The sequence below is a fragment of the Triticum urartu genome, chromosome 7, assembly GCF_003073215.2.
Source record: "Triticum urartu cultivar G1812 chromosome 7, Tu2.1, whole genome shotgun sequence".
Taxonomy (NCBI): domain Eukaryota; kingdom Viridiplantae; phylum Streptophyta; class Magnoliopsida; order Poales; family Poaceae; genus Triticum; species Triticum urartu.
In genome coordinates this window covers 14,577,607-14,589,873 of record NC_053028.1, presented here as the reverse complement: position 1 = coordinate 14,589,873, position 12,267 = coordinate 14,577,607, and the positions used below count along the sequence as shown (strand labels likewise).

At 47.8% G+C, this 12,267-nt stretch overlaps 1 protein-coding gene across 1 annotated transcript; it reads left to right on the top strand.

Moving 5' to 3' along the window:
- The first annotated feature begins 2,919 nt into the window (after positions 1-2,919).
- LOC125520450 (cellulose synthase-like protein D2) lies at positions 2,920-8,310 on the top strand. Its single transcript, XM_048685377.1, has 4 exons — positions 2,920-3,194; positions 3,473-4,540; positions 5,083-5,890; positions 6,313-8,310. Exons 2-4 carry the CDS (start codon positions 3,534-3,536, stop codon positions 8,074-8,076), a joined length of 3,579 nt encoding a protein of 1,192 aa, XP_048541334.1. The 5' UTR covers positions 2,920-3,194; positions 3,473-3,533; the 3' UTR covers positions 8,077-8,310.
- The last annotated feature ends 3,957 nt before the right edge of the window (positions 8,311-12,267 follow it).

Below are 12,267 nucleotides of genomic sequence, written 5' to 3'. Positions count from 1 at the left end.
GCGACTTGGGAGGTGGTCGACTGGCGAGCCACCGCATGCTTCACCCACCGCTGAAGCCTCGATCGACTGGAACGTTTGCTCCGGCGGGCCGTAGGGAGGGAGGAAGCCACAGGAGCCGACCGATACTGGGTCGATGGCTGCCGCAGGAGGACGCCGCGGACGCACGCGCGAAAGTGCGTTGCCCCGCGGACGGGGAGTGCGTCGACGTCGAGTGGAGCCTCCTGAAGCCAAGCGGAGTCGTCGGTGACAAACACGAGCGCGCCGAGACGGATCTCGCAGCCCTCAGCCAAACCTCCGCCTGAAACCATGATGAAGGGGATTGGAAAAATTGCAACTTCTCCAAAAAGTCACTAAGACACCTGCCCCAAGGTGGGCGCCAACTGTCGTGGTTCTAAGTCTGACAGTAGAATGGGGGGTAGGAATGTAGAGGCAAGATCTTAGCTATGGAGGAGTTGTACTCGGGAGTTTTACGAGTTCAGGCCCTTCTCGGAGGAAGTAATAGCCCTACGTCTCGGAGCCCGGAGGCGGTCGACTGGATTATATGCGTGTGTGTTACAGAAAGTGCGAACCCCTGTCCCTGAGGAGGGGGGTGGCTTATATAGAGTTCGCCAGACCCCTCCCGCCCTCAGTTACAAAGGGTTTAAGGTACATAAAGATGGGGACGTTACTGGTAACGCTTGTAATAAAAGTACATAATGACCATTAAGGCTATGACTTAAATCCCGACCGTTGCAGAGTGGAGTGGCTCTAGATCTTCTGGTAGTCGAGTGGTTGTCCGTACGGTCGAGTGTCTTCAAGACTGTCGAGTGGAGTATGGCTTCATGGTCGAGTGGATGATGATTTTTCTTCGACTGCTTCTGGTTCTTTTAGGGATGTCCTTGGGGAGGGTATCTTGAACAGATCCATGACCCTATCGTAGATACATAGCTTCATCAGTTCTTGGTACAACTTTTCCTCACCAATCCTCCCATGCAACCAACCAAAACCAAAAAGAAACTTTATTCCATTCACCCTTCCTCGCAAAAAAAGTAAAATAAAAATGCTACCTCGCCCGCCCTTTTGTCACTATTGAAAGCAGGCATTAAATTCCAGAATCGACAAATCTATGAACATGTAGTTCTTCCAGCAAAATGTATGATAAACCGGAATCTCAAGCCCATCAATATGGGTCAATATATCAGACGATGCATCTGAGATACAATCGATATGACCAAACAACATTGAGACACCACCGACACCGATATGTCAGTCGATGTTCAGAGCCTTGGCATATCCAAAGTTTTAAACAAATGCCATATGGATCATCCATCTATCCTTTTCGGTGTGCATGATTTGGCAATTTTTTGCTTTCAGAACTGATGTTTCGAGTGTGGCTTTGTGTTGTTTGTACAAGCTAGGATTAATATCGAGAGATCTTATCTTTCCTTTTACATAAGACATTGCATTTCATATGCATTACTATTAAATTACGCATTAGTCCATAGTTTCGTAAATCAACAATGTATAATTCTTTGTCATCTGCGGACTGGATATATATGAAGTTGAATATCAGGCGAGCAATTGATTGATCATCCGCTAACTGAAAACAATCGGTTTGAAGCACAATTTAAGAAGAATGTAATGGGTTAATGTATGCTAATTGCGATCATTTAGATCCTTGGTGTATTTTCTTCCTAAAAAAATTCGATACATGTATTTCCCCCCTCTCTCATCATTTTAGCTGAGCACAACTGTGTTTACTGACAAGGTGATGCATCTTTTAACAAGTTTGATTCTACACACTAGGACTAGATCTTGCTTCAGAGCTTCTTCTTACATTCCCAATGTCTCTTATTCCCTGGTGCTTCTTTTCACCCTTTTCTTTGTTTAGGACTAGATACTCTTTTCCCTCCATTTGCCACAAAATGTGAGTGCGATGGGAAGTGTTGCAACTAATAAAACTTGGTGCTACTGCTTCACAATATGGAGTGGTATATATGCACGCATCATAAAACCACATAGTTTTTATGGTTGGAAGTTGTTGGATCATTACTATTTTTTGCATTGATTTCATGTCCTGGCAATTTTCGTGAACGTCTACAATAAGAATTCGACAACAAGTAAGCTTATATCAAATGAATACCAAGTTCATGCATTTCGTTGCTCAATTTTTCAGTTATAACAAAAACAACGCCTGCCACGCTACCGTGCTACGATTACGGTATAGAATTGTAGCCACACCTCAACTAGTTCAAAGTTTTCGACAGCGGGTTGCACACGGAAAAAGAGGTTAAAAATCCACGAAATTAATGGGTACATGCCAGCATAGGAAATACCACAACTGCACGGAGCATCTTCTACAGACTAGAAGGCACGTTTATCTCAAAAAAAAAAACAAGAAAAAGAAAAAAGAAGGCACGTTTCACACGGGATCCATGAACGTGTAGCTCTCCCATCAAATTGTACGATAGATGCCACCTTCCCCGACGAACGTTCGCCTGTTAGCAGGGTCCCTGGACATTTCGTTTTCTTCATGAATTATATGGCGTTTATGATCCGCTTTCTTTCTTCGTGACCAAGATATTTCGGATAAATCTTGCACCTCCTCTCCTCTCATTCCCCTTTCGTCTTAACTAAGGATGGCTGCATTTTTGGAAGGGAATTAATAAATAAAATTGATTAATGCCAGCAAAAACCCACCGGCGCCGTGACGCGGCATCGGCGACGCCACGCGCTTCTTTGTACTACAGCTTTTCTCCACCAGTCCCCCCACCCCATGCAAACAAACCAGAGCCAAAAAGAAGCTTTTTTTCGTCATCCCTCCTCCATCATCTGCAAAAAATAAAGAACCAAAAAGAAAAGGTCGTTTGAAATTTTTTGCCTCCCACATGCCCATGGCCATGGCCATGACCATGTGAAAGGGATGCGTGCCGTCCGGCCCGACCGTGTCCGTGTCCCTTCCTCTCTACTACTCCTACTCCCTACTGCTACCAGTTCCTCGCCAGCTGCTGCCGCCGCCTGCTTCCTGCGGACTTCGTCCTCCTCCCATCCCCACCAGTACTAGTACTCCCCGCCCCAGCCCTCAAGCCTCATTCTTGCCCCTCCCCCGCCATTCATTGCCCCGTCCCAGCTCCACTTCCTGGGATCGATTGATTGATTGCCCGGTGCTCCTTTGACTGCCTCGCTCGCCGGCCGGGTTGACCCCGAGTGGAATGGTAAGGATCCAGAGCTTTCTTGGCCGGAATCCGTGGTTTCTTGGTCCGTGGGCGCGGTTGCGCCGGGCAGCCGGCGGGTTTTCCGGCCTGATTCGTGCTGCGGGCCAAGTTTGAATCTGTGCTGTGTCCGTGCGCCCGGCCGAGATTTGGGGCCGGTGTTTCGGGGGGCTGTCCGATTTGATTTGATTTGACTATGGAAGGCGCCGGAGATTGCGATCTTTCCCCCTCTTTTGATTCAAGTTTGATTTCGGTTCTGATTTGTTTCCTCCCCTTCGCAGATCGGCCAGTGATCCATCCATCCGCACAGCTCAAGAAAAGGCATCCGGACGGACGGACGCTATGGATAACAACGGCGGCGGCGGCGTGCTGCGGCACAGCAACAGCAGCCGCCTCTCGCGCATGTCCTTCTCCGGCGAGGACGGCCGCGGCGCGCAGGCCCGTGCCGCCCCCGGCGCCGGCGGGGGCGCGGACCGGCCGATGGTCACCTTCGCGCGCCGCACGCACTCGGGCCGCTACGTCAGCTACTCGCGCGACGACCTCGACAGCGAGCTGGCCAACAGCGAGCTGGCGGGCGGCGGCGGGGGCTTCTCGCCGGACCGGGAGGAGTTCCTCAGCTACCACGTGCACATCCCGGTCACGCCGGACAACCAGCCCATGGACCCGGCCATCTCGGCGCGCGTCGAGGAGCAGTACGTCTCCAACTCGCTCTTCACGGGGGGCTTCAACAGCGTCACCCGCGCCCACCTCATGGACAAGGTCATCGACTCCGAGGCCAGCCACCCGCAGATGGCCGGCTCCAAGGGCTCCTCCTGCGCCGTCAACGGCTGCGACGGCAAGGTCATGAGCGACGAGCGCGGCCAGGACATCCTGCCCTGCGAGTGCGACTTCAAGATCTGCGCCGAGTGCTTCGGGGACGCCGTCAAGAACGCCGGCGCGCTCTGCCCCGGCTGCAAGGAGCCCTACAAGGCCACCGAGATGGAGGACCTGGTCGGCGGCGGCGCCGACGGCGGGGCCAGGCCCACGCTCTCCCTGCCCCCGCCGCCCGGCGGCGCCCCCGCGTCCAGGATGGAGAGGCGGCTGTCGATAGTCCGGTCGCAGAAGGCCATGACAAGGAGCCAGACCGGCGACTGGGATCACAACCGCTGGCTGTTTGAGACCAAGGGGACCTATGGGTATGGGAATGCCATATGGCCAAAGGAGAATGATGCCGACAATGGCGGTGGCGGCGGTGGCGGTGGAGGCGGGCATGGTGGACCTGACGGGCAGCCGCCGGAGTTCACCAGCAAGCCTTGGAGGCCGCTCACTCGGAAGCTCAAGATCCCTGCTGGCATCCTCAGCCCATACAGGTATTGCTGAACTTCACTACACCTGCATGTTCTGTTTCATGTTCTGATTCATGTGGATGTTGGGCTTGTTTGTTCCCTGGTCACATGGGAAATGAACTGTTTCATGATACAGCTGAGTTGATTAATCTTAAAAATGCTTCTAAAGTCAAACTTTGGTTCAACCTGGATCCATAGATTAGCTCCAGTTGCTATGATTCAGTCAGTATCTATTCAATAAACTAGGAGGTTAGGTGAGATGTTAGATCTGTGCTACATCTTCCTATCTTGCCCTGGCTTCAAAACAAACATGATATTATCATATTAATAGCACCGAAAAAATTCCTCACCAACTTCTCTATTATATATGCACACTTGATATTTACCGTTCAAGTTCATACTACTTTGTAGATAGCATCTCAGTTTGATATTTACTATTGAAGTTAAAAAAAATGTGAAATGATGTTTCATTCTCCCTTGAGTTTGCTGATAGAAGACCTGGCCCTGCAATTTCTAGAATGATGATGTCCTGTTCATTAACTTGGTTTCCTTGATGCTTCCTGCAGGCTTCTTGTTCTCATCCGCTTGGCCGTTCTTGGTCTGTTCCTTACATGGAGAATTAAGCATAAGAATGAAGATGCAATGTGGCTGTGGGGCATGTCTGTTGTTTGTGAACTCTGGTTTGGCTTTTCTTGGATCTTGGACCAGCTGCCAAAGCTGTGCCCTGTTAACCGAGCAACGGACCTTGCTGTCCTGAAAGACAAGTTTGAGACCCCAACACCGTCAAATCCTAACGGAAGATCTGATCTGCCGGGGCTTGATATATATGTGTCCACTGCTGATCCAGAGAAAGAACCTCCATTAACTACAGCAAACACCATTCTGTCCATCCTTGCTGCTGACTATCCTGTCGAGAAGCTTTCCTGCTACGTTTCTGATGACGGAGGCGCCCTCCTTACATTTGAAGCCATGGCTGAAGCCGCTAGCTTTGCTAACATGTGGGTTCCTTTCTGTCGCAAGCACGGCATCGAGCCTCGCAATCCTGAGAGCTACTTCAGTCTGAAGAGGGACCCTTACAAGAACAAGGTACGCTCAGACTTTGTCAAGGACAGGAGGAGGATCAAGAGGGAGTATGACGAGTTCAAAGTCAGGATCAATGGGCTCCCTGACTCCATACGTCGCCGCTCCGATGCTTACCATGCCAGAGAAGAAATCAAGGCCATGAAGAGGCAGCGTGAAGCTGCTCTTGACGATGCAGTGGAGACTGTTAAAATTGCTAAAGCTACCTGGATGGCTGATGGCACACATTGGCCCGGTACCTGGATTCAACCCTCTGCGGAGCATACTCGGGGAGACCATGCTGGAATAATTCAGGTAGACATTCTCAGGCAGCATTTCTTCTCTTTGCTATTTCATATTTGTTGCAGTGTGTCCTCTATATACCTACAAATGATGCATTATGTTTCAGAGCTGAACCATCTTGATATTGTTCACTTAGGGTAATCAGTAAGACAGATATGCACCTCTAATGAGTAATCATTCCATTTTCCTTTTGAACAAAATGCGCACATCCTTTTCAGTGTGCATATTGGAATATCTAATTATTAGACTAGTTTTGCTTTCTTAAGCAACAGTGTGTGCATATTGGGATATCTGATTATTAAGTGCTTTTTTAAGTACAACTTTTTAACAATTTGATCACAATCTAATATCCAGATTCCAGGAAAACTAGCCGAGAGTTATATTATATGCACATATGCACACATATGCTTACCATTTGTTGCTCTGTTCTTCAGGTAATGCTTAAACCTCCTAGTGATGATCCCCTGTATGGCGGTGACGGTGAAGAAGGCAGACCCCTTGACTTCACTGACATTGACATCCGTCTGCCAATGTTGGTCTATGTGTCCCGAGAAAAGCGCCCAGGCTATGACCACAACAAGAAGGCTGGTGCGATGAATGCTCTAGTCCGTTCATCTGCTGTCATGTCAAATGGACCTTTCATCCTCAACCTGGACTGTGATCATTATGTCTACAACTCCCAAGCTTTCCGTGAAGGCATGTGCTTCATGATGGACCGTGGTGGTGACCGTATTGCCTATGTCCAGTTCCCCCAACGGTTTGAGGGCATTGATCCATCAGATCGCTACGCCAACCACAACACAGTCTTCTTTGATGTCAACATGCGTGCATTGGATGGTCTCATGGGACCAGTCTATGTCGGCACTGGCTGTCTGTTCCGCCGTGTTGCACTCTATGGATTTGACCCTCCGCGCTCCACAGAACACGGTGGCTGCTGCAGCTGTTGCTTCCCGAAGAAGCGCAAGATCAAGAGCACTGTTTCCTCAGGTACATCTGAAGAGACACGGGCTCTGCGCATGGCAGATTTTGATGATGAGGAGATGAACATGTCAACATTTCCCAAGAGGTTCGGTAACTCAAACTTCCTCATCAACTCTATCCCGATTGCCGAGTTCCAAGGGCGCCCGCTTGCTGATCACCCTGGTGTCAAGAATGGCCGTCCTCCTGGTGCTCTCACTGTCCCCCGTGACCTTCTCGACGCCTCCACGGTCGCCGAGGCTATCAGTGTCATCTCATGCTGGTATGAAGACAAGACAGAGTGGGGTCAGCGTGTCGGATGGATTTATGGTTCAGTCACAGAGGATGTTGTCACAGGCTACCGGATGCACAACCGTGGGTGGAAGTCAGTCTACTGTGTCACCAAGCGTGACGCCTTCCGCGGCACTGCACCCATCAACCTGACTGACCGTCTCCACCAGGTGCTCCGGTGGGCCACCGGCTCAGTGGAGATCTTCTTCTCCCGCAACAACGCGCTGCTCGCGAGCCGGAGGATGAAGTGTCTTCAGAGGATCGCGTACCTGAACGTGGGCATCTACCCGTTCACGTCCATCTTCCTCATCGTGTACTGCTTCCTGCCGGCGCTGTCGCTCTTCTCCGGGCAGTTCATCGTCAAGGAGCTGGACGTGACCTTCCTCACCTACCTTCTGGTGATCACCCTGACGCTGTGCATGCTGGCGGTGCTGGAGATCAAGTGGTCGGGCATCAACCTGGAGGAGTGGTGGAGGAACGAGCAGTTCTGGCTCATCGGCGGCACCAGCGCCCACCTCGCCGCCGTGCTGCAGGGCCTCCTCAAGGTCATCGCCGGCATCGAGATCTCCTTCACGCTCACCTCCAAGTCGGGCGCCGACGACGAGAACGACGAGTTCGCCGACCTCTACATCGTCAAGTGGACCTCGCTCATGATCCCGCCCATCGTCATCATGATGGTCAACCTCATCGCCATCGCCGTCGGCTTCAGCCGCACCATCTACAGCGAGATCCCGCAGTGGAGCAAGCTCCTCGGCGGCGTCTTCTTCAGCTTCTGGGTGCTGGCTCACCTCTACCCGTTCGCCAAGGGCCTCATGGGGCGCCGGGGCCGCACGCCGACCATCGTCTTCGTCTGGTCCGGCCTCCTCGCCATCACCATCTCCCTGCTGTGGGTGGCCATCAACCCGCCGTCGCAGAACTCGCAGATCGGAGGCTCCTTCCAGTTCCCCTGATCCTACCCATATATCATATATGAGTTACATACCATTTGTTCCAGCAGCAGCGGCGGCTAGCTGGTGGGGGGAGTAAAGTAAATTCTGACCGTTCCCTGTGGTTAAATTAGGTGTTCTTTTCGTGTTGCCGGAAAACATTGGGTCATACTAGTAGTTCATTTGTTCTTTTGATTCTGTTCCTGAGATGTTTGGACCTGGAAAACATCAAGTACAAAAATTCAGAAGTTCTCTTTAGCATGTTTTTCAAAGTCTCCACATTATTGTTGCATTGCATCTGGTTGAGTGAGATATGCTGCATACTCTCAAGGCAAATCTTTTTGGCTAAAGAAGAGCCTGATCATTTTGTGCATTTGTCTGACCAAGTAATATTGCTTCTTCTTTTTGTCGAGAAACAGCGGATTATACATCAGGTTCATTTGTTCTTTTGGTTGTGTCCCAGAGATGAGTTATGTTCAGTTTGGACCTGGACAACATCAATGCACACTTCTTGCATTGCAGCCGAGGGAGGTGTACTACTCCCTCCCTCCATCCCGAATTACCTGTCTTAGATTTATCTACATACGAAACGTATCTAGACTCGTTTTAGTGTTAGATACATATCTAAAATAATCTAAGACAAGTAATTTGAGACGGATGTAATATGACATATTCAGCAAATCTTGCCTTTATGTGTTGCAAGAACTTTTGAAAAGGTCATCTTTTTTTGTTTTGTCACGTGGATATCTCTGACCAGGTAGTAGCATATGTGTTGCTGGCATTGGCATTGGCATGGCAGTGACATGAAGAGGTCAGAGCATGTGCTTGACCAGTTCACTTGAGTTCAGCCTTGGGTTGGCTTTAGGTGATAGATTATTCTCATGGACGGTCGTTGATAGGTGATTGATGGATGAGGACGCCTGGAGAGAAAGAGATGGATGGAAAAACACGCTCTGATGATGACAAGCAAAGCAAGGAAAAGAAATGCTTTGTTGTTTGGCCCCAACTCCCAAGAACAAGTCAAGCTCTTTTCAGCAAATCCTGACTGTTCCCTATGCTTGACTTAGGTGTTTTTTTTTCTCGTGTTGCCGAAAAATAGCAGTAGATCATAGCAGCGTGTTTGGCAAAAAATGGGAAGGGGAATGGGAGTTTAATGTAGGGAGTTGTATTGAGATCAGACATGGGATGAGTCGTTTTATTCCCAATCCTTTGTTTGGCGCATGATGAAAATTATGTGTGAGAGTTTGATGAAAAATTGTATTCCCGTGTTTGGTTCGTGGGAATTGACAAGGAAATAGACAAGAAAAATTAACGTAAGTTATAATGAAGGGCTAAGATTGACTCACTAAAATAATTCTCTTCTAACTCCCACCCCCTCCCTTGTTAATAAAACGGTGGGAGTTGGAGTCTGAAGTCCCATGACTATTCCCTTATCAATTCCCAATCCCCCTAACCAAACAATAGATTTGAAATCTCGTACCCCTTCAATTCCCATTCTCTAGCTCTAACTACTCCCAACCAAACATGCTGGGGTACCCTGTTAATTCGTGAGGAGAGTTTTATCCCACGCCAATTCCCATCATATGCCAAACAATGGAATGGGAGTAAAAATCTACTTCCCATGCCTAATCCCTTCATAAACACCCTTGTGCAAACTCCCATGCCCTTGCCCAAGTGTTTACCAAACAGGCTGTGATTATACACACATACATAGTATCCATGTTCTAATTGATACTAATTGATACGAGAGCAGCGCACTATACACGTACATAGTAACCACGTTCTAATTGATACTAATTGATACGAGAGCAGCGCACCGGCCGCCAAGAATATCGTTTGTGTTGCCCCTGATTCTTCTCGACGGCAGAGTGCAGCAGATGGCTTAGACGTCGCGTGCCGTCGATCTTCTCGACATCCTGTGCCGCCGATCTCGTCAACGTCGTGTGCCGCCGTTCTCGTCGTCGCGTTCATGGATTCTGGACGGTATCGTATTGAGCCTTACCCTGTTCTATTCAAAAATCTGTAGCGATTAATCTCTCCTTGCATGGCTCGTTAACAAAGCACTGCATCATGTGAGTATGGAATCTGCAGAAACTACAATAGTGATTCCTAAGCTGCTCCCTGCTAGGTGAAACGATAGCCTACATCCACAGTTTACATCTAATTCTGATAGCCTATATCTAAATCAAGAAAGGGCGGGAAAGGTCGTTGTTATCTGGCATCTAATTCTGGGAGCAGTACTAGATATAGTAAGGGTGCAAAAAAGAAAGTGATGTGTATTCACTAAAGTAGAAAGAGCAGAGTCGTCACAACCACTAGTTCAACAGAGCCGAACCTTGAAAGACTTATTTCTTCCTGAAATCATAATGAGAGGTAAAAGTTATCCTAATTGTAAAGGCAATAGAATTTTGAAATAGTAGAATTTTCGAATCATCATGCATCAATGAAGAAGGGAAATAGTAAACAATCTAGAGGAATTTATGTTCAGCTACATATATGCTTTGTAAAAATCTGATCGTGACTGTTGACATGTTTATGACCGCTAATCCAAACTTGTGTTCATGCTTTCTTAATTGTTTCAAGTAGGCATGACCCAGAGGTCGCGTTGGGGAGCAGTACTGAGGATCCATCATTACAGGTTGAGGCAACGTCAATTTCAGAAGTCGATTGGGATAACTTGCAAATAGTGGAGACACATGATGAAGAAGGTAGAATTGAACTACTGAGTGAGGATCAGTTATGTGAAATTTTGGGCTTGCAGGATGAAGAAGAGAAAAAAGATAAGAGTGAACCAAAGGGTCGTAGAATGGTTGAGCAGGGCAGTGATAATGATGGTGCTGCCATTCCTGTTAGTGATGTCATACCAAATGAGGTAGTGATTACATATGATAAGGACCACCCAAAAATGGACCTTGGCACAATGTACCCATCAATGAAGGAATTTAGGTTAGCAGTGAGGCAATTTGCCATCAATGAGGAGTTTGATATAGGCACGGAGATGTCGGATAAAAAGAGATTTAGAGGGTTCTGCAAGTCAAGTGAGGATTGTCCTTGAAGGATTGTTGGTAGCCTACAGGATGATAAATGTACTGTAAAGGTGAAATATGGCTAACTAAATAACCTCCATTCATTATTTATTTTTTGTATCTCTGTGTATGTCTATTTACTATAACTTTCCTTCATTTTTAAATTCTATATGTGCATGTCACAGTTTTAGTTGATCAACATGATTGTGTTTCAAGCAGCAGAGTGAAGACCATAACGCCATCGCAAGACTGGGTAGCTAACAAGGCTGTGAGTATCCTTAGGAATTCACCTAATATGGGTGCTAAAGAATTACAGTAAAAGTTGCAAGAACAACACAAAGTCACAATTCTATATGACACGGTCTGGAGGGGGAAAGAAAAAGCTCTTGCAGAGGTTTATGGTAAATGGGAAGAGAGTTTTGAGATGTTATATAAATGGAAGGCTGAGGTACTGAAGAGGTCACCTGGAAGTGTTGTGGAGATTGAAGTACTGGAAATAGGTGGTAATGTGTATTTTCATTAGTTTTTTTGTGCACTTAAACCATGCATTGATGGCTTTTTGGAAGGATGTAGGCCACATCTGAGTATAGATTCTACCGCATTGAATGGAAGGTGGAATGCCCATTTAGCCTCAGCTACGGCAGTTGATGGTCACAATTGGATGTATCCACTTGCTTTTGGGTTCATTGCGTCTGAGACAGAAGACAACTGGACATGGTTTATGAATCAACTTAAGATGGCAATAGGAGATCCTCCACTTCTTGCAGTGTGCACAAATGCTTGCAAAGGCTTGGAGAATGCAGTGAAGAATGTGTTTCCCAATGCTGAACAAAGGGAATGTTTTTACCATCTTATGAAGAATTTTTCAAAAAGGTTCCATGGCTTTGGAAGGATGTACCCTGCAGCAAGGGCTTATAGGGAAGATGTGTTCACTGAACATATGACACCAATCAGATGAGGTATGGAAATGGTTGAGTCAGTACCACACTCTGAAGTGGATGAGGTGTGTCTTCAATCCAGATATCAAGTGTGACTATATCACTAATAATGTAGCAGAGGTTTTTAACAACTGGATCCGAGACATTAAGGATTTACCTGTTGCTGAACTAGCTGATAAGATTAGAGAGATGATCATGCTTTTGTGGAGGAAGAGGAGAAGGATTGGAGAAAGGCTACCACCTGGACGGAT

Excerpts from the sequence above, each read along its gene's own strand:
- LOC125520450 (XM_048685377.1), top strand. The coding sequence starts at position 3,534 with ATGGATAACAACGGCGGCGGCGGCGTGCTGCGGCACAGCAACAGCAGC. Across the intron at positions 4,541-5,082 it reads GGCATCCTCAGCCCATACAG|GCTTCTTGTTCTCATCCGCT; the intron begins GTATTGCTGAAC and ends TGCTTCCTGCAG. Across the intron at positions 5,891-6,312 it reads ACCATGCTGGAATAATTCAG|GTAATGCTTAAACCTCCTAG; the intron begins GTAGACATTCTC and ends TCTGTTCTTCAG.